The 20,945-nt window shown below is 38.1% G+C and overlaps 1 protein-coding gene and 1 long non-coding RNA gene across 11 annotated transcripts in view; one reads left to right on the top strand and one right to left on the bottom strand.

Annotated features, from left to right (window-relative positions):
- DOP1A (DOP1 leucine zipper like protein A) overlaps nt 1-20,883 on the top strand; it is a 63,300-nt gene extending 42,417 nt beyond the window's left edge. For 6 of the 10 annotated variants that reach the window (XM_066994612.1, XM_066994613.1, XM_066994611.1 and 3 more), the window contains 19 exons: nt 46-157; nt 1,007-1,186; nt 3,121-3,246; nt 4,556-4,690; nt 5,206-5,261; nt 5,761-5,865; nt 6,555-6,621; nt 8,215-8,359; nt 8,591-8,670; nt 9,315-9,424; nt 9,590-9,739; nt 10,157-10,218; nt 10,850-11,002; nt 12,200-12,336; nt 13,672-13,727; nt 14,611-14,775; nt 16,265-16,394; nt 18,233-18,292; nt 20,286-20,883. In XM_066994612.1, coding sequence (XP_066850713.1) covers nt 46-157; nt 1,007-1,186; nt 3,121-3,246; nt 4,556-4,690; nt 5,206-5,261; nt 5,761-5,865; nt 6,555-6,621; nt 8,215-8,359; nt 8,591-8,670; nt 9,315-9,424; nt 9,590-9,739; nt 10,157-10,218; nt 10,850-11,002; nt 12,200-12,336; nt 13,672-13,727; nt 14,611-14,775; nt 16,265-16,394; nt 18,233-18,292; nt 20,286-20,591 — 2,335 coding nt within the window. In that variant the 3' untranslated portion in view covers nt 20,592-20,883. Of the gene's footprint in view, nt 1-45; nt 158-1,006; nt 1,187-3,120; nt 3,247-4,555; nt 4,691-5,205; nt 5,262-5,760; nt 5,866-6,554; nt 6,622-8,214; nt 8,360-8,590; nt 8,671-9,314; nt 9,425-9,589; nt 9,740-10,156; nt 10,219-10,849; nt 11,003-12,199; nt 12,337-13,671; nt 13,728-14,610; nt 14,776-16,264; nt 16,395-18,232; nt 18,293-20,285 lie in introns of those variants that run through there. The other 4 variants (XM_066994615.1, XM_066994616.1, XM_066994614.1 and 1 more) reach the window with 2 other exon arrangements.
- LOC136790482 (uncharacterized) lies at nt 15,410-20,289 on the bottom strand. The gene is made up of 3 exons (XR_010830487.1): nt 19,662-20,289; nt 19,256-19,540; nt 15,410-15,822 (listed from the first exon to the last, which is right to left on the bottom strand). It is a non-coding gene; the product is annotated as an uncharacterized lncRNA (long non-coding RNA).
- Nucleotides 20,884-20,945: the final 62 nt, after the last annotated feature.

Below are 20,945 nucleotides of genomic sequence, written 5' to 3'. Positions count from 1 at the left end.
CTGGATGAGCTCATTTAAAAAAAATATAATAATCTTTTATTTCAGGCCTCTCTGGATGGCATCAGTCACTCCCCCAGATATGGTTCTTACTCTATTAGAAGGGATTACAACAATAATTCATTACTGCCTGCTAGATCCATCTACACAATATCATCAGGTAAATTTACTTGGGCATCTGAGAAGTTCCTATCTATGCAGTATATGTCAAATCAAGGACTGTAATTGTATTAACATGCTTGTATTAGGTACTTGCACAAAACTGAAGGTCTGAGTGGGGAAAATAGTAGTTATGTAGTAATCTTGGTTGTAAATGTGTTTTTCATTGATAGTGTATACATCTCAATTAAACAGAACAATAATTTTCTACTAATTATACTTTTAAGAGAGTATTCTTAGACTTTTCTGTTGTTATTGTTATTCCCCTGAAACAACTAAGTAGGAATTCCTTAACTTTCGGACCTCAAAAATGCAACTTTTTAGAGCTGGCTTCATTGTGGAACTTTGCAGACTGATGTGTATCTGGCACTTTTTGGCTGGGTTATGTTCATCATGCAATATGGCAAAATATTTTCTTTCTGCTTCTTCTGTATATTCACAATTTGTCTTTAGTCAAGCAATATTTTCAGATCTGATATTATGAGCATAGTCTCTTTTGAGAATTTGGCCCAGATTTTACACAAAATCTTTTGTCCTGCTGTCTCTGTCTTGGTTTTGCCTTTTTTTGTTCTTATTCCCCTTTGCCTTCCATTCATTCAAAAGTAACTGAGAAGTGTTTATTGTCTGTGCAAGTAAATAATTTTGTGTAAGGTATTAGCTAAACCTCAAATTCTGAAGTAATTGTTTTGCAAAGGTGTAGGCAAATGATACAAAATTGTAAAAATTACTGAAAAGCTGCTTTGAAAAAGTCATGGTTTAAAGTACTTTGTCTCAATTTATACTATTTTATTAATGCTGTTTGTGCAGATATTTATTTCTCTTCCTCCCCTCTCCCCTTGAAATCCATTAGCTTTTGGTTAATGTAGATCAGAAGCACTTGATTGAAGCACGCAATGGGATCCTGTCTATCCTGCACATGATCATGTCTTCTGTGACTTTGCTGTGGAGCATCCTTCACCTTGCAGACTCTTCAGAGAAAACTACTGCTGCTGCTGCATCCATTACCACTATTAATCTTGGGTCAACAAAGGTCAGAATATCAGGGATAATATTGTTTACATTGTACATGAATACCTTTGTCAAATTAAATCCAATTACATTCCCTTAAATGTAAATTGACTTGACTTTTAATACATTTGTCCTAATCTACACACCCACCTGAGAAACAAGACCCAAGAAAATGGGTATTGAATCTGCTTTTAAACTTAAATGTATCAGCTAACAACAAGTCTCCCATTTGTTTTCTACAAAGAAAATTAAATCCATCCTGAAAAATACTTGAACCATTTAAGCCACCCTGTTATGCCTCAAAAGATGTAAAATATTCACGTAAAATCTTAACAAAAGAGAACTGTCCTCTTAAAACGCCTTGTGTTCAGACACTTTTGAACTAGTTCCTTTACTCATTCAGTGCCCGTACTGTGATATCTTTATGCAGGGGGAAACAGCCCAGCAATCAAAAAGATGAGAATCCAAGAGGGAGTCAAATATTGAGAATGCTTCCTACCCCTCCTATTGGAAGCACTTCAAAATTCTGATGTTGCACATTTTAAAATAGGAAATTCAGTTAAATCTGAAACGTTTTAAAATATTATTTCCTAATAGTTAATTTGAATATTATCAGGTATTGTTTGTGATGATGGTGTTTTACGGCATTTTCAACATTTGTCATTCAGGCTGAAGGAGTCACTGCTTATTTAAGACTCCATGTCCTTCCACAGACATTATCTGTGGTCATATTTGTCCTGCCAGTAGGGCTTCATACTCAGTGAAGAGAAAGGGGGTTTATACTTGTGGATGGCATATGATATTATGCTTCTTCTGTGAAAATAAGATAAGTTTTTTCACTCTGGTTGAATATTAACTTTTTTGTAAGTCCTAGGTTTTCTTTAGTTTGCCTAAATTCATAATATTCAAAAGAGCATTCAACATGTGCTGTCCATGAAAATGTCCTTTTTAAAGTCCTTTCTAATGACAGCAACCGCACTCTTGGCAAGTGTATGAAGTGCATAGTCAAGATCTAGGATCCTATATAACAGTCTTCTGCAAGATTAGACAATTCCTACACAAATATATCATACCAACATAGAAATGGCTTTCATGAAACAGATAAAGTGCAGTTTTCTCTGAAGTCTTCCTGTCATAGAAACAGGATGAGGAACAGGATGAGAAGGTGGCTTATGAAATAAATGCCTAAAGAAATCTGGCATGATTAAAAAAACATGATGTTAAGAGTTTCAACAATGAATATTTTAGTCTCACAGAGTAGCTTGTTCTTTTTTCTGTGATTTTTTTTTTTTCCTGCTACTTATTTTTTCTCTCACTTCGTGTAAGGCCTATCCCTATTTGTAGCATACACATCTTCCTTTCTTCTTCATAATAAACACTTGATAATTGTTATATCTCCACTTACCCTCTTTTCTCCTGCCTATACATACCCAGTTTTGCCTGTTCTCATAGGTCATTTTCTGTATCACTAATCTTTCTTATTTTTTACAGTTTGAGTTCTCTCAGCTTGTGTACATATCTTGAAGTAAGGTGTCCAAAACTGGACATGGTACATGGTATCTTCTTTCAAGACGAATATTTCATGTCTGTCATGAAGTGCTGCTATTTATGAAAGCTTTTTTCCCCTTCCTTGCAAAGTTGACACACTGAGTTTGTGATCCACAATAATCCCACAATTTTATGTTTTATGCAGCACTGCTATCCTAAGTAGTTTCTCATCCTGAGTAGTTAGTTGTTTATTCCCTACCTTTACATGCAAAGCTCAAGCTGTTATTACTGCTTGTCTTGTTCAGGACATTTACCCAGTTTGTCAGATCACCTTGAGTTCTGTACCTTTCTATCCGTTACTTCCTACTTCATTATCACTTGCAAATTTGTGAAGTATATTTTCTTAGCTGTTCTGAATGTTATGCTGGGATACTTAACTGAAAGTGTATGTGTTCCTCCATGTTTCAGAATTTGAGGCAGCAGATTCTTGAACTGTTGGGTCCAATTTCAATGAATCATGGTGTTCACTTTATGGCTGCTATTGCATTTGTATGGAATGAAAGAAGACAAAATAAAAATACTTCTAGAACAAAGGTATGTTTATACTGCCATGGTCACTTTAAATTGCAGTAATAGCTTTAAGTGATTTGGAAGCATTAAGGATAAGATTTGGGCATTCCAGTGAATAATACATATTGTGAAATGGAAAATATTTATGTTCTATTTTTAGTTAGCAACTGTACTGTTGGGGTGTTACCAATTTAAAACTGATTTTATTTAAAACCTGTTATTACTTCCTTGTACCTTTCTAGAATCTAGGACGGTGTGTGCCACCAAAGTTGCTCTGTAGCAGAGTAACAGAATAATGATGATTTGTGCAGAAGCTTAGGGACATGAATGCATGCTAAGTATCTTCATAAATAGTCAAGATTTTTGTTCATATATGCTATTTACCACAGCTGGTTAAAAGCATGATTTTGTTGAATAATTTAGTTTGCTGTATTCATACTCAGATGTTAGTTTAATTACTATGCTTTTTACTCATCTAGTTTTGCAGAAATACTGTATTTGCTGCCTTTTTGCTTTTGAAGCCACAATTATAAATTTGACCTCTCTGCATATGAATTATATTTCAGGCCTTATTTATGTAATTATCTCGTACGTTGCAGCAGAATATGTATTCATTGCCTCAGCACCGTCCCCAACCTCTATAATGCATCTCTTTAAAATTATACTGTAAGTTTGGTGATGACTTTGTAGGAGCTCTCAACTTGCATCATGCCCTGGATAGAAACAACTTACATAAACTCTTGTGTAACGTCTCACATATAGCATGTCGTATTTGAAGATGAGGTAAACATTTCACAGAAAAATGTTTAGTGTTTTGTGAAGGGGTGTATTTCCAAGTTGGAAACCATGTGGTCAAAGTTCAAACTGTAGATGAAAAGGCTAAACTGATGCTTCCAACCTAGAGTTTTAGATTTTGTACACTTACCTGCTTGATTGCTTAATGTTCTTTGACTATTTTATTGAAATATCTTGAGCTAACCTGAAGACTACCACAAAAGTAGTTGAAGGCAACGTGTATTCTTGAAGGAAGCTCTAAGAGTTATTTTTACTCTGACTCTCAAAAATTTGTCAGGATACTCTCCTCTGCTTGATGGAAATCTGCTCATTGAGCTTTCTTAAAAGCATCACTCACAATATAGGCAACTTTCTAAGATCCCTCTTATAGTCTGTAAAGACATGCGGCTCTAAGAGATATTTCAGGTCTAGATCCTCTTGATCCTCTATAGTAGTAGATTTCTTTCCATTTACTTAAGAAAAAGCCTAAGAGGCCAATCATCTTCATTTTGGTATAGGTAATGTCTGTGATGGTAATGTGACACTTTTATTCTTCTAGGTTATTCCTGCAGCAGGTGAAGAACAGCTTCTGCTGGTTGAGCTAGTTCGCTCAATCAGTGTTATGAGAACTGAGACTGTTATACAAACAGTGAAAGAAGTTTTGAAGCAGCCTCCAGCCATAGCAAAGGACAAGGTATGAAAACTGTAGAAGTGCTATTGATTTATTGAATGTCTTTTTACTAAAGCTTAAAACACTGATGATGTAGGTACTTGGTTGGCTTTGTGCATGAAGTAATTGTATACTGTGCTCAGAGTGAAAATTTTGAATATCTAGTAGATAGGTGAGCTTTTGGAGGAAAGTCATGTAAGTCATTACCATTTTTGGAACAACTCCAGAATCTTGTTTACTGCTTCCATACAAAAAGTGTTTTGTGGGGATGGGTTACTTACATGAGGGAAACCCTAGTATAAGATTGATTCTCCATTTGTATGGGAAAGGGAACTAAGGAGAAGATGAAGAAACAAGAGAAGAATAATTTCATAAAGAGATGCCTTATTGGGTATTCATAATACCCTGTTAATGAATTAAGTTGCATCTTGAGACATTGCAGTAACTGTTTTCGTTTTTGCTCTAGTAAGAGGAGAAGAAGTCTTTTTTTTTTTTTTTTTTCTCCTTCATTGTAACTGTTTTCTTTCTTTTTTCCCCAGAAACATCTTTCACTGGAAGTCTGCATGTTGCAGTTTTTCTATGCTTATACTCAAAGGTAAGTCGAGAAGTTAAACTTTATTTCTGTCATCAAGAAGCAGATGGGCCATCTCTAGGAAGAGAAATGGCTTGTGTAATATAAATCATGAAGAAAGATTGATTTTGAACTGTAGGTGTTATAAAGAAGAAAGGGATTTTTGTTATAAAGAAAAAAGGGAGAAGGAATTCCCTAATTCTGCATCACCCTTCTCCCCTGTCTGAAAATTCTGCAGGAAGTCTCCCTACTGTGTAAAGAAAGCTGATCTTAATTGTACTGTAACTCACTGGTACCATGCCAACCTTTAACTGAAAAGCACATCTTTTGAGTATACTGTTCTTCTGCCTTCTTTCTTTTCTTAATGGCTTGATGTAGCCACCTAATATTAAACAGAAAAAAAAAAAAGAATCTGTATCAGTGTTGATTAACAATATCTGACAAGCAAACTGTGAGGTAAAAAAGTGGAGAATGTTGAGCGAGATGATACTGTTTTCATTGCTGTCATTGCTCTCTATTTCAGGATTCCAGTGACCAGCTTAGTAGATAGTTGGGCAGCACTGCTGCTTCTGTTAAAGGATTCCATCCAGGTTGGTCTTCCAGCTCCAGGACAATTCCTCATACTTGGGTAAGGGTTCTTGATATTTGCAATTTCTAAAGAAGCTCAATGTAAGTGTGTGAAATCATGCTGAAGTGTTAGTGTGTTGACTCAAAAATAAGTGAAAAAGATCTGGAGATGAATCCCTGTTACCTGTGTTCTGTTTCTATTAGTGCCTTCTCTGAGGAATGGTTATATAGAGAGAGATGAAATTTCGTATTAGAATATAAGACAAGATCTTTATTACCTTACTGATTATTGGAGCCATTCAGGCTCTTCAAATAGTAGATTTAAATTTCTCATTTTACTTACTGAGTAACTAATAATGCCTATTTTTTGGTATACATAGATTTGCAGCCCACTAGAAAGGATTCATTTCTAGCACAGAAGCTGTTTGTGGAATATTAGAAATAAAATGTTGGATATGGTTTTCTGTATAAAGCGTCAAGCACCATTTTCTTCGATTTCTGGAATTTAACTTCACTAGAAAATTGTTCCTAAAGATACTTGAGCATATTCCAGTAAAATACGTGATAAACTTCATGGTATAATCAAAACTAACTTAAACTTGCAAAGGTGTTTTCTAGAATATTGATAAGTAGTAGTGACATTAAGGTTTAGTAAATAAATACTGGGCGTATAAATTTCTTCAGATTTGTCATGGCTTTCAAAATTACCGGTTAACTTACAAAATCCATATTTGCTTCAATTTTTTTCAGTGTTCTGAATGAGTTTATTATGAAAAATCCAAGCCTGGAGAATAAGAAAGACCAAAGAGATCTTCAGGTAAGATTTTTTTTGTAGGTTTTGTTGCTTTAAAAATATTGAACGATAAATCTCTCATTTGAGAGAATCATATGAGTGACAAGGCAGTACCCAAATTATGTTCCTTGTAAAAGTGTTTTTAAGCAATTAATAAGTGCTAAACAAATTTTAAATATTTATTGCTGGTATGTTGACTGTTTCATTTAGTGTAGTTTCTGAAGGAAATTAAACCTATGTGCTGTCCTTCTGCATTCAGCCCAAGGACTGATGCTCAATTTTGAGCCAAGTCTGATGGAAGGTGTCCTAAAGATATTACTTTAATTGACTGTTGTATAGAAGAAGGATAATTAGTGCCCCCATTGAGGGAGAGACAGCAGCTGGACAACAGCCAGGTGCTGCCAGTTTTCCAGCAAAGCAGGAGGGAGGTTTAGAGGGAGGTCAAGAGGTGGGGGGAGAGAGAGAGAGGAAGGTGTTGGAAAGGTGGTCACAAGTAAGAGGGTAGTGGGACTGGAAGGCAGACTGAGAACGAGACAAATGTCCAACAGGTTGGTAATAAAACTGCCTATATTGAATTTTCTGGTTGTGAAATAATGGAGTCTTCATTTGATACTTATTTTCCTCAATTAAGTGCATGTATTTTTCTTATTTTACGTTTTTAGTCTGGAGTGCTTTCTGTAAGCAGGGCCTTGCCTGTTCTTTTAATTTTACGTCAGTATTTTTCATTCCTAAACTCTTCTTAATGTTACTGTGTTTTCTGAATTCTTTTCTCCTGAGAACAATGGTTTGAAAAATTCTAATGTGGGCCCACCCAGAAAAGAGTAGTTTTCTTGCTTACCATAATAGGGGTCCTGTTACTATTAAAAACTTAGAATTTATTTCAGTATGTATGTAGCAGCACTGTATTACAAGCTCTTATTCAAATTATGCTTTGGCTTGTTCCCAAATACTTGATTACTAATCAACATTATTCCTATTTAACGAGCAGATGTGTGTAGTTAGATGTGCACGTGGTTCAATTCCAAGATGATGTAATAATATCTTGTTGGAAAGCATGCAGAGCCAATCTTGAGTTAAGCAATTGTTCATAGAATATAATTTCCTTAGTTGTTTTCCAGATACTAATAGTGTCTGTGGAGTAAATCTTAGATACCTTTTTAGATATCCTTATCTATTTTGACATGTATTTGTGAGAAGATTGCTACCACAACCACGTGCATGTTCAGAACTGTTGTCAGCTTATGTGGTAGGAAGGACTTTTACAAAAACGCTTCAGTCTTTCAGGATGCAATAAACACAGATTATTATTCTGTTGACTTCAAACCTTTTCTTAAATGTACTAGAATTATCTTATATATCAGTTTTGTACTTTGGAAAAGATCTGTAGTATCTTCTACTTAGTACTGTTTGTAATCCGTTGAAGATGATCTCATTTTCTGTGGAGTTCCTCATCACTGATAATATTGAACAGAAGTGATTTAAAGCAGTTCTATACCTCATTACTTAGAGATTTTCAACAAAAAACATGTCAGGACAACAAATGTAGCCCTTCTGCACAAAGTTCTTAAAAGCTTGTTGTTTTGTTGTGTTTATTTATTTATTTATTTTTATTATCAGGATGTAACACACAAGATAGTGGATGCCATTGGAGCAATTGCTGGTTCTTCCTTGGAACAGACTACTTGGCTAAGACGAAACTTAGAGGTCAAGCCTTCCCCCAAGATTATGGTTGATGGAACCAATGTAGAATCGGATATTGAAGGTGACTTCGTTTTCATCTTTTATTGGAAATAAAACTTTTAAACAAACATTAATTATCACACCAAAATGAACCAAGAGGGTAGCTTTATTATTTGAATAAATACACCTCATGTGGTGTATCTGGCAAAGTCTGTGCACATTCAAAACATATGCTATTAAAATATGCTTGCAAGGTGAATAATGGCTAACGAAAACTAACTTTGAACTTTTTACTATTATTATCTTCATTTAGATATGTTGTCTCCAGCAATGGAAACTTCAAGCATAACTCCATCTGTTTATAGTGTCCATGCATTGACCCTGCTTTCTGAGGTAAATATCTCCTCAAGTGTAATAAATACTGTATTATAATAATCTTTTATATTGTGAAGAGCCTGGGGAATGAGCTTTGATGGGAAACAATGGTATGAATGCATACTGGTTCCTGTCATATAACAATAAAACTTTGTTGTTAAGCTAATTATAAATATTCAGTGAGATGGATGAGAAGCAAAGTGTGCCTTTTCAGATGTGTAGTATAAGGAACTGTTGTGGTGACCCACTTCATGTGTATTAGTTGTATGTGTTATTTACTGCTGATAATCAAAGTGTGCCTTTTCAGATGTGTAGTATAGGGAGCTGTTTTGGTGACCCACTTCATGTATATTAGTTGTATGTGTTGTTTACTGCTGATAATCACAGTCAGTCCCTGGATTTTTTTTTTTTTTCTTTTCTAGATTGTTTTGTAGAATGATTTTTCAAAGAGTTAATGCTTCTGTGTTTTTACCTTGTTTTGTTTTAAAAATAAAGGGATATTTTTACTTTGGCTTTTGTATAGTACCTGAAATTTGATCACCTCTATCATAAACTTGAACATTCAGTGAAGGACATTATACCAAAAAAAAAAAGAAATGCTGTATAGTAAATAACAAGCAGCTTGGGAATTCATGGTAATGTAACTTCCTCACCTTTTGTAGGTTTTGGCTCATCTCTTGGATATGGTTTTCTACAGTGATGAAAAGGAGAGGGTTATTCCTTTGCTTGTAAATATTATGCACTATGTTGTTCCCTACCTCCGTAATCACAGGTATCTTTACAATGTATTCAATTTATGTAGATCTCTACCACCAATTGAAATTTGGTATGTGTTTGATACTTCAGTTGAAATAAGCATGATAAAGATCAGATATGTATTAAAACTTTTGCTTTACATAAAGTTTTATTCTTTCCTGTTGACTTTTTTTTTCTTTAGTGCTCACAACGCATCCAGTTATCGAGCCTGTGTTCAGTTATTAAGCAGTCTCAGTGGGTATCAGTATACAAGGAGAGCATGGAAAAAGGAAGCGTTTGACCTCTTCATGGATTCCAGCTTCTTCCAGATGGATGCTTCTTGTGTTAACCAGTAAGAACTTATTTTATCTGCTTATATCAGTGCTTGTTACAAATTTTACATAAACCATTGAACAAGACAATGTATGTGGTCCAAAACTTGCCAACAGATTTCTGTTGAGAGAAATTAGAGGGATGTAGTGTGTTTTAGATTATCACTTAAATTATGAGACTTGCTTACCTAAGGTATATTTCTTGTGCAGAAGTCTGTTTTTTCAATTTGATTATTTTTCAAGTATTTTCTGTGAGAGAAAGGGGTGAACGTTTTATAGTTTTCAATCAAAGTGCACCAGGTAAATGGTACCTATACAGCGGATAGCTTGGATTGTAAATAGTAGCAAAAATGGACCTATATTAGTTAAAAGAGCAGAAAAAGCTTCCTGTAAATATTTCTTGCTTTTCTGAATTGTATACAATCTTTCTCTTTTAGTTGGAGAGCTATTATGGATAATTTGATGACACATGACAAAACCACATTCCGAGATTTGATGAGTAAGTATTCATTGATGTAGTAATGGCTTCTCCCCTAGGGAAACATTTTTAAAAAAAAAAAAAAAAAAAAAAAAAAGGGAGGGGGGTAGAGATAAGTATCTTGAAGAAAACATTCGTTCAGTGTTGATTCCAGTTTGTTAAAATTATTCAATGTTTTTCTTTTTTCTTCAACTACTTGTTCCTAGTGATCCATAAAATAAGATCTCTTGAAGTGAGAGAATTTGAGACCATCCTGGAGCACAGTGAATTTTTGCCTTTATGACACAGTTCATTAAGCAGAGCAGATTTTTTTTTTTTTTACATGTGATGCTAACTCTGCTTAAGGAAAAGAAATGATTCTGTACATTCAAAGCTTATGAGCGTCTATACCTGAAAACTGTCTTTTTAAAAAAGCTGCCTGGTCTGCCTCCCAAAGACCCCAAGCTCAGCTACATTGTGTATACTTACGAGTTTTCTTTCAATGTATATTTTAAATCACTGTTGTTAAAAACACAAATTGCAAAATATGTATCTTCTTAATGGCTGCTTTTAAGCTACATTAATGCACTGGAAGTAAGAGTTATTTGCTCCTTAAAGTGGAATGGAAGGGAAATTTGATGTTAGTCTCTGTGCTCTTCATTTTGTCTTTCAGCACGAGTGGCTGTGGCTCAGAGCAGTTCGCTCAATCTGTTTGCTAATAGAGACGTAGAGCTGGAACAGCGCGCTATGCTCCTCAAGAGATTGGCTTTTGCAATTTTTAGTAGTGAGATAGACCAGTACCAGAAATATCTTCCAGATATACAAGGTCAGTAAAAATTCAGTTCAGAGTTCTGGAAAAAAATTCAGTTCAGAGTTCTGGAATCTGATTTTTGACTGAGGAATATTTGTATCACAGGGTAACAGCAGGTAAATGTCCTCCAGAATATCTGTGTGCAGTACTGTTTCTGTGGTTTAATGCAAAACTTCTACAGATTTTGCTCGGAACTCTTTCAGTCTTAAATGATTACAAAGCACATGAACTTTGATTAGCAGTTCACTTACCTAGATTATTTCACTGATTTGTCATTTTATACCTTGGTTGATGTCCTTGGGCACCTGAAAGGTGCTTTTTGACATGGCAGCTGCTTATACCTTGAATGTTCATCTAGGAATAAATACAAAGGCTGACCTTGAGGTTTTGAATTGTTGACTTCTTTAGTGCTTTTTTCTGCTTTTCTGTTTACATGTCCTAATTATCACTGAAGAATATCTCTTCTACTGACCTTTTTAAATGAAGAGATTGGGAATGGGATCTGCTTGATTTTCTAAGATGATGCAAATAGTTACAGCAGCTTCTTAGATATGTTGTCTGCTACTGCTGCCAAGATGAATACCTTGGTCTCTTGCTTCATATGGAAAGTCAGATGCATCATCTTTCTCATTTCATTTGTTTGAGGACTTACTCTTCAAAATTTCTTTCCCCAGTCAGTCAGTAGCTGTGTTTACCATGTTCAGGATACAAGATGCTTTTCACTGGTTTGAACCGCAAAGTGCATGTGTTGGTTTGATTGATAAATTTCTTTGTTTGCCTCAGTTTTGAATGCTTAATGGGGCTTATGGTTAAATGTCAGTGTATTATCCCTGTGTAATATTAACGTACTGTGATGACACAGCCTTTTAATAATATATATTCTAGCTGTTTGAGCCGTTGTTTTATTTGGAATCTGTTAACTCCTCTTTTTAGAAGGAGTAAAACTGCAAAACTCCCAGATACAATATTGCATTAGTGTGGAAAACTTGATTGAAAACACAACTGTTATGAGGCTTCTAGCTTTTGTTCCTTGCCCAGTGAAAGTGGTTATTTGCTACAGCTTTATTCTGCCAATGTAAAAAAGATACCGAAACAATAACATGGCAGGTACTTTAAATAAAAAAATAAATAAATAAATAATAAAAAAGAGGGAAGAAAATGGTAGTTGGAATTATTCTGAACTGAGAAAACCTTCTTGGCTTTTTGTTTCAGAAAGGCTGGTAGAAAGTCTCCGTTTGCCACAGGTGCCCACCCTTCATTCCCAAGTGTTCCTGTTTTTCAGAGTATTGCTCTTAAGAATGTCCCCGCAGCACCTTACTTCGCTTTGGCCTACAATGATCACTGAACTGGTGAGTTGCAGTTAGCGTACATGATTTGGAAAACTGGTGCAACACTGAGACACAACCCAATTCCACAATGTTTAAGAAAATTTCTTCTCGATAGCATGCATGTAACTGAAAGCTGACTTATTTGCATAGTCTGCACGTCTATTTTTTTCCAGCCAAATAGAACACATTAGCTTATACTACTGAATTTCAAATGTCTTCTGAGTTAAATTTGCCTTTACCCTCATTGTTCCCTACTGACTCCTTCTTCAATTTCTGCCCGTGTGTGTACTCAGTCCAACATTGCCAGTCCCTGTAGCTGCTTTCCTGGTCGTTCAGGAAGCTTCTTCTCCAACAATGACGCTGAGAAGCCCCTTAAAGAAGGAGTCAGAATCCATGCTGTGTTGGCAGTTAGTGCTCATTCAGATCACATTGTGGCTGAAATATTGTAACTACCTTTATACAAGGCTCTGTTCTCAGCTTTTCTGTTTCTCATTTTACTCTGCCTAAGACAGGATAAACGCCTGTTTTCAGAGCTGCTAGCTATGGAGCCTCCAATGTTGACCATTTGACATGCTCTTCTGGGTTTTGGCTTTGGGAACAGGAATGGAGGAGTGCTTGGTGCATCCTGTGGTCCATTTAGCCTGTTAGTAAAGTACTTCCTAAGGGGCTGGCTAACACAAATTGCAAATTGGAATAACTGCTGTGATTTTTTGATATCTCTTGGTGCCTACTGTAGCCCTTAGTTAACCACAGCTTTAAGCAATAGATGAGAAAAGCTGTATATAGTATTTTAAAAATCAAGCGTATTTTTTAGCCATACATGCATTGAATTTTAAGCCTGTGAATTAATTGTATAACTATTAGAAATCCCATTCTACCCTGTAAGATCTGCTGAGAGCTGGGAGCAGCATGGCTCTTCTATTCCTGTGCTGACCCCTGGCGTTTATGCAAGCTACAGCAGTCAAGGAACTGCTTCCAGTGGGCAGCACTGTGTCGTCTCCAGGAAACCACACCTGAGCTTGACTGCTTCTTTGTGATTCTTTATTCTCGTTTCCTTCAGGCCTTGCTCTCTGCTAGGCTTCCTTTCTAAGAAGTGGAAGGAGTTATCCTCTGAGAGCTTCCCTGGCCATAAGAGAGCCAGGTCCTTGTGCTACTTGGGCTGTACTTGAGGGATGAGTTTCAGAGTGCCATTGTCCGCTCGTAGTTCAGTGGGCATCATCCAGGAATGGAAATAAAGCTCCAAACAATAGTTCCTACGATAGTTCCTCTAAGGCTTATTACTCACACTTCCCTACAGCATTTTCCTGGGTCGCAGTCTGTAAAAAATGGTATTAAAATAGAGCATTTGATCTTCAGGTACAAGTATTCTTACTGATGGAACAGGAGCTCACTGCAGATGAAGACATTTCCAGGTAATTTACGAACTTCCTGCTTTTTTTTAGCTTAATACTGGTCTCCTGGCACACTGATGGACAGATGAGCCATTCTTCAGAGTAGTTTGTCTTAGAAACTATTGTCAAGCTCAAATGAAAAGGACAAGTGAAGAGTGTTCCAGTCTGACTGCAGTACCAGGAACACATTGTTCAGGGCAAAACAAACAAACAAAAAAACACAACTGTCAGCTTGCTCATAAACATCTAGGGTAAATTATGCGTTACAAGTATGTTAGTGTCTTCCTGGCTAAAATGGCCCTGCTTTTTCATTTACAATACACATGACATGACTTTATAATTTTTCTGTATTATGTATATATTTAGAATAAGATTGTGCCTTTTTATATTGAAAAGGTGGTTTCTTCTAGTGTTAGAAAGACACAAAGATTAAGGTAGAGCTCTTAATTTAGTTGTATTGTCTATTTCTGTCGCACCTACCCTCTGTGTAGTATGGTCTAGGTTCAGTCAATGTTAGCAGTAGACTCAGATTTCTCAAAAGAATAAGAGGAGTTACTTGCCCAAGTGTTGTTCTTCGCTTTTTTTTCCTAGCTTTGTATTCTTTTGAAGAATTTTCTCTAAAATAAAGTAATATCCACATAAAGAGCGAGTTAAAACTCCCTCTTGATCTGGATGACTGACAGGAATCAGATATAGTTTAATATATTTTAACGTTCATATATATAAATGTTTTATTTATACACACACATGTTAAACTCCAACCATAGCACAGACTTGCAACATTCTGTTTTGATTTATGGATGCCGGATTGTTTTGGTAAATAAAGAGTTGTGCATTTATAAAGGCAAGCACAGAAGGAGGATCTTCCCATGATGACTTACCTGTCTGTGGTTCTTTATTTTAGGACTTCTGGCCCATCTGTTGCTGGTCTGGAGACAACATACACAGGAGGCAATGGTTTCTCAACCTCCTACAATAGCCAGAGATGGCTGAACCTGTACTTGTCTGCTTGCAAATTCCTGGATTTGGCCCTAGCTTTGCCATCTGAAAACCTTCCTCAATTTCAGATGTGAGTAAAATATGCTATCCTCTAAGTTTCTGGATGTTTAACCGTGCCTCTTGGTAAAATTCTAGTGTTTAAAATCTGCATTTTCCTATTTCTTTTCCCTTTCTGGCTTTCATCCAGAGTAGCCCACAGTCCAACCCCTGACAATGTCAGAGTAGCCCCCAGAGCAAATGACACTGCACAGCAGATGATTTCAAGCTGTTTTGATTTAGCCTCTGGCTGGAGATTCTCCACACCTGCGAGCTAATCACTGACAGCGACTTACTCAAATATTTTGTTTTTCAAGTATTCAGTTGCAGTAATGTCTGAGAACCCAAAGAACACCCACATGTCTCAGTGACTAAGTCATCAGACCAGATGACTGTATGATCTCTGTATGATTTCACTTAAATTATTCCTGTGTGAGCTGACTGGAATATGCAGCAACAAACCTGCTTGTAGAGGGGGCTCTCTAGGTTGGTTTTGAGCAGCAGCGTTCATGCATGCAAAGTGTTTGCTCAGTGCCCCTCCAATCCTATTCCGGTGGAAAAAAAAACTGGACATAAAACAATGCTGAAGACTGCAGAAGTGAGAGGCAGCACAGGACAAAACAAATTATTTCTTCTCTTCCTTTATGCTTCACGGTGGAGATATTTGGTCAGCTCTAATTGACCTGGCATTCTAAAGATCCTCGTGTGTGTGCTAGAAGGTGGAAGGACTTGCACACTGTCAGTTTGTGTCCTGCACTATTCATAAATCTAAAGCTAATCTTAAGGTTCCTTGATTTGTTTTATTTTCTGGAGATGTGGCTCATAATTCTTGCCAAGATCTCTACGCTATCCTAATCTCCACTATTAGTTAAACCAGTCTTAGTAAGGCCATTACCGTGTCTTTTTGGAAAGGCAGCCGTCATGCTGAATCATGCTGTCTCTTACAGCGTTCTCACAGAGGCTTGGACAGGAGCCTTATGGATGGAAACTTCAATTTCCTTCATAGTTTATAGTGCAGGTAGCCAGTCTTGGCAGTGCAGTGAGCAGAAGGGGAGGGAACGGTTCGTTTTATCCTTTTGGCCTGTGAATAGATAAAATAAATGAATTCCTGTTATCAACACAGTATATAGAGAACATTCGGCGTATTATGCGAAATACCACGAATGTGCAAGTGTTTTAAGTAACTTACATATTTTATAATTCAGAATTACTTTTGGTTCCCTTGCACGTAACTAAGATGCAAGTATTATTACTTCTGGCTTTGCTGCCTTATCTTGATTTTGGCATCCTTAAATACTTCAAGAAACTTTAAAGGAAAAAGATAATGCTACTTTTCTCAGCCATGTTACCTTCAGCTTTTCAGAGTGTGACTTTGCTATTCCTGTCAAACACTGGGTTTTGTTTTTTTTCTCCTTTTTCTTTGATATTTAACTAGATTTCCTCATCCTCTCATGTTCTTAGATCTAACAGAAAAGGCTGCATGTTCAGTAAGCATAATGTCTGCTTGTGTTATCTCATGACAGGTATCGCTGGGCTTTTATTCCAGAAGCATCAGATGATTCAGGCTTGGAGGTACGAAGACAGGGTACACATCAGAGGGAATTCAAACCTTACGTGGTGCGTCTGGCAAAGCTGCTGCGAAAAAAAGCAAAGGTACGCCACTTTTACCCAGCTCTGCTTTTCAGTGAGAGCTTAGTGCTGCAAGGTACTGTAAGTCTGTTTGTTTATTTCAATGGAGAATGGAAAGGAGTTTATCTAGCATGGGAGATTCCTGCTGGTGTCATCTCAGGCCAGCATCAGACAAAAAAAAAACATAAGTAGGTATTAAAAAAAAATAAAAATGGTCAGTGACTTTGAAACATATTTTCTATTCACTCAAATAATACTTTTATTTGGAAACTCCAAGGTCTAATATGAACATAGAAGTCATTTTCAGATAGCCGGTCATATATATAGGAAGCAGTATAATTACCTTTTAAAATAGGAAAGCATTTCGGTTATAAAAATCGCACTTAAGTACCTAGAAAACTGTTCTATTTCCTAAAATGACAGAATAGTTTTGAAGCTGCACAGAGCCAGGGCTGGTTGGGCTTCTTTCCCAAGGCAGTCACCTTGAATGGAAGAAGGCCGAGAGCAATGGAGGTGGTTCTGGAGGGAATTTTGGCTGCTGGCTTCTAGAGTGGGAGCAGAATTAGAGCTGTCGGTGCGCGAGCTGTGTCAGAACCCAAGTCTGGCTGGGGTAGAGGCCTGACCAGCTGTTGGAAGCTGCCAAACCCTGTCCAAGGGAGCTCTGTTCTACTGCCACAAAGACAATTGCTGTCAGACACTTCGCTCCCCCTGCTGCCAGGACAGAGGCCCCCAGGCAGGCTCTTCGCTGGGAAAGGGCACTGGGTGGGCCAGGGAACTAAGGAGAAAGCTCAAAGTCACAAGGGAGAAAGCTTTGAAGTTTCATTCTTGGGGATCCCTCCAAACAAAAGACGTTGTCAGGGCTATAATACAGGTAACTTACTGTAGCCACTGTATTTACGGTCTGTTATGAAAGGTTTTCGTTGAGCAAAGAAGCTATTACCGATATACAAGTGGTTACCTAAAGCCTAGTGACAACTTAGCTGCAAGCAGACCTGAACTTTTCCAGCAGGGCTCAGGATGATGGGGGATAAAACAAATACCTGAAGCGCATCTGCATTCTTCACTTCATTGTCTCCAAATGGTGAAGATTAAAACTTCCTTCCTCTCGCTTGTGAAAATGAGTAATAGGCTGTAACTGACTGCTAATCAGGGGTAGCTGGTAACCCTGACGTTTGTACTGTACTGTACCTGCTAGAAAGTTGTCGAGCTCCAAATAATCTCTACGTGAGCTATATAAAATACACATGCTGTATGAAATACACGTGCTGGTAAGTACTGTATGTTAGGATAGACGTTTGAAGTGAGGACTTCCATAGCGTGCTTCCAGAATATAGAAAGCTTCCTGGGACTTCCACAGCCCCCTAGTCGTGGTGGCAGTTGTACGTTGTGAACCCTAACTCGGGATACGGAGTGAGATGACCACGAGGTAATGAATACGGATTTCCAGGCCATTTCTTCTTGGTGCAGAGGAGGACACTGTTGTGTATAGCTTTGTGTTTTTCTTAGAAAATACTGTTTCTGAGCAAAATGTTTCAGTTGGCTTTAATTTTGCCTCGGGGCGCTCTGACTAATGCTCTGATTCATGCAGCGGGGTGTTTCTTAGGCTCTGTTGTCTGAAGGGAATGTGCTTATAAACCTCCTTCGGCACTGCTGGCCATAAACAGAAGAACAAACTGACAGTGCTGTCACTGTCTAGTAGTGTCTTGGCCCCATGAGCAGTTCCTGGCCAACGGACTCCTGGGGGCAGGTAACTTTTCCTGCTGAAACACGGCACCCAACCAAGCACCTGCACAGCCTTCATGGCAGCGTATGATTTCCATATATGAAATGCAGTCTGAAAGTTCTCCTCTTTCCTTCCACAGGACAAACAGGAGGACTTTAAGACGGTGGTTTTGGAGGGATTGGAGATGGCCAAGCATCAGGTGAGGGTGGCCTTTGATGCTTGAGTTGTGAAACAAGCTCACCATAACACCATCACCTCGAGGCCCTGGGTAGCATTTAACTTTCAGTAAGGACTGAAAGAGGGGAGTCTTTTTAGAGGACAAAGCGAGCAATTTTTGAAGTGAAGTAATCCTAAGGGCCCTCATCTTTATAGATGACTCATAAATTTACTTTTAAGTTGGTTTCCTACATGAATAGATTACAAAAAGTTAGTTTTTGTTCTAATAGGAATCATCTTCACAAATCCTTATCAAATTAGATAATTATTTCTGCCAAACAGAAAGCAGGCATGAAACAATCCCTAACCCAGTCTCCATCAAATCAACCGTTGTTGATTTACTTTTAGTGTCTGAGGAGTTAGTGGCGTTTGCGAGGATGCTGCTGTGAGGAAATGGCTTGGACAGATTGTATTTCATTGCTCAGAGGCACCGTCGGTGTTTGCATGTGCACCCACGCGGTTGGCTGCTGGGTACGCTGCTGCTGGCCGCGTGCTGGAGCCACTCCGTGCTCCTCATGGGGTCGTACAGAGCACGGTGGAGACAGGTACCGAAAAGTCTCCCTTTTGTGAATCCGGTGGGAAACTTTTACAAGAGAAATTACAAAAACTAGCAATTTCTGTAGAAGTAGGAAGCATTGTCAACTCTGTGTTGGAACGTAGTCTTCCTTTTGTTCTAGTTTATTTTGCAGCCTTTCTTTTCTTGAAATACTGTAGAGAAGAAGCAGTATAGCTGCAATAATTGTTTCCTGTGACAGGGAGCCAAACAGCCAGATGGAAATACTGAATGTGTTCATATTTAATGTAATTGCTTTGTGAAACAGATGTTACGGGCTCCTGAATTGGAACAGGCACTTGCTTTTATTTGAAGGACAAAAACTGTATTTGTTAAATACCACTTACTGAAGAAATCTGTTTGCTCAAAGGCTGTGTCATCGCTAATCCTTACCTTATGCTCCACTCCCCTTCGTTCTCCCTTCGTTACTGAGTCTGCTCCGTGGGAGCAGGGCCCACACCCGCCATGGCAGCACAGCCCGTGGGGTGCTTGGATGCGGAGGCAGGGGGGAACAGCTCAGAGGCAGGTCAGGACATGGCCTTTGTGCTGCTCTTCTCCTGCCTTAGGGAGTCAAGAACTGTACTGATGGAACCCTGCTTCATGGTGGTAGCTCCCCCATGCTGGTTTGTCAGTAATTGTCCAAACGAGGCATTTACAGTGTTGGTAGTGCCTTGCTGTCTGGATTCGAATTTTTGAGAGTCAAAAAAAAAAAGAGTAAAGATTCCTATATGAGCAGCTGGATGTTAGTGCTCAGATATTTTAGCATGCAGACATTTAAGGCAACCCTAAACAGTTATACCAGGACACCGAGTGCTAGCGTTGGGTGTGTGACCACTGCCTTCACTGGCGGTGCTCCTGAGATTCTCTCCCTTGAAATTCTTCCCGTGAAGTGCAAGGTGTGTAATCAGGGTCTTGTGGGAACACCTGATGAGCAGCTGAACTGGGTGGCATTGTGAGAACTTCCTGAGGCGTTTGTGAGGTGTCTGCTCAGAACCTCCAGATGCGTTAGTTACGGTAGCTGAAACAGCACTGCCCTTGCTCTTCTGAAAAGTTGAAACTCAAGCTACAAAGTGAAAATGCTTCACTTCCATTCTAACACCCTCAGGGCCTTATTGTCCCTGCCACTGGCTGTAGGAGGCAGCCTGAGGGCTGTCTCAGAAATGCAGCCTGCTTTACAAAGCAATGAGCAGCTGGAGGGGCAGTGGGGGCAAGCGTTCGCCTGGTGCTGCCTCCCCTGGGCTCCAGCCGAGTGGTAACAGGGAGCAGATCTGCTCTGAAAGCTGCATGGCAGCCTCTGCGCTCTTTGTTGCTAGGATAAGTATTTCTAGATAAAGGCAAAATACTTTATCGGGCATTAACATCTTATTTGTGCCTGTATTTCTTGTCTGGTCCTGCATTATTTCCTATTTCTCTGTATTTACAGAAAAACCCAGAAGAGGACAGCTCAGGGAAAACACTAAGCTGGGAGCCAGGCCACTTGCTTTTAACCATCTACACTGTTCGCAGCATTGAGCAGCTTTTGCCTTTCTTTAACGTACTCAGCCAAGTTTTTAACAGCAAAGTCACAAGCAGATGCGTTGGACACTCAGGGAGCCCTGTCCTTTACCCCAACTGCTTCCCGAACAAGGACATAAAGATGGAGAACCTCAAGCAATTCTCCAGCAAAGCGAGGCAGAAGATAGAAGAAATGGTGGAGAAGGATTTTCTGGAAGGGGTCATGAAAACATGAACCACAGCGGTACTGTTCAGCCTACATGTATTGTACCTATTTAAAAGAAATACTGTATCTTTCCCAGGTGTATAGTATTCTTTTCTTACTTTGTATGTAATGAAATACTTAATGTTGTATTTAAGTTAAATATTTGTAAATAAGAGTTCTGGATGTGGCCTGAATCAAGTGTAATTATCGGTGGCTCATATTGATTACGGTGCCTACTATTTACAGTACACATTTTGTTGTCCTGAGTTCTGTCTTTAAAAAAAAAAAATCTGAAAAAATACAAGGTGCACATTTTTTTCAATTTGTTTCCCGTTTATTTGTCTTGGATTTTTTTTGATCTGTTGGAACTTGTGCTTATTTAAC

The sequence above is a fragment of the Anser cygnoides genome, chromosome 3, assembly GCF_040182565.1.
Source record: "Anser cygnoides isolate HZ-2024a breed goose chromosome 3, Taihu_goose_T2T_genome, whole genome shotgun sequence".
Classification (NCBI taxonomy): Eukaryota; Metazoa; Chordata; class Aves; order Anseriformes; family Anatidae; genus Anser; species Anser cygnoides.
Note: the sequence above shows the minus strand (reverse complement) of the source record. Positions and strands in the feature narration are given on the sequence as shown.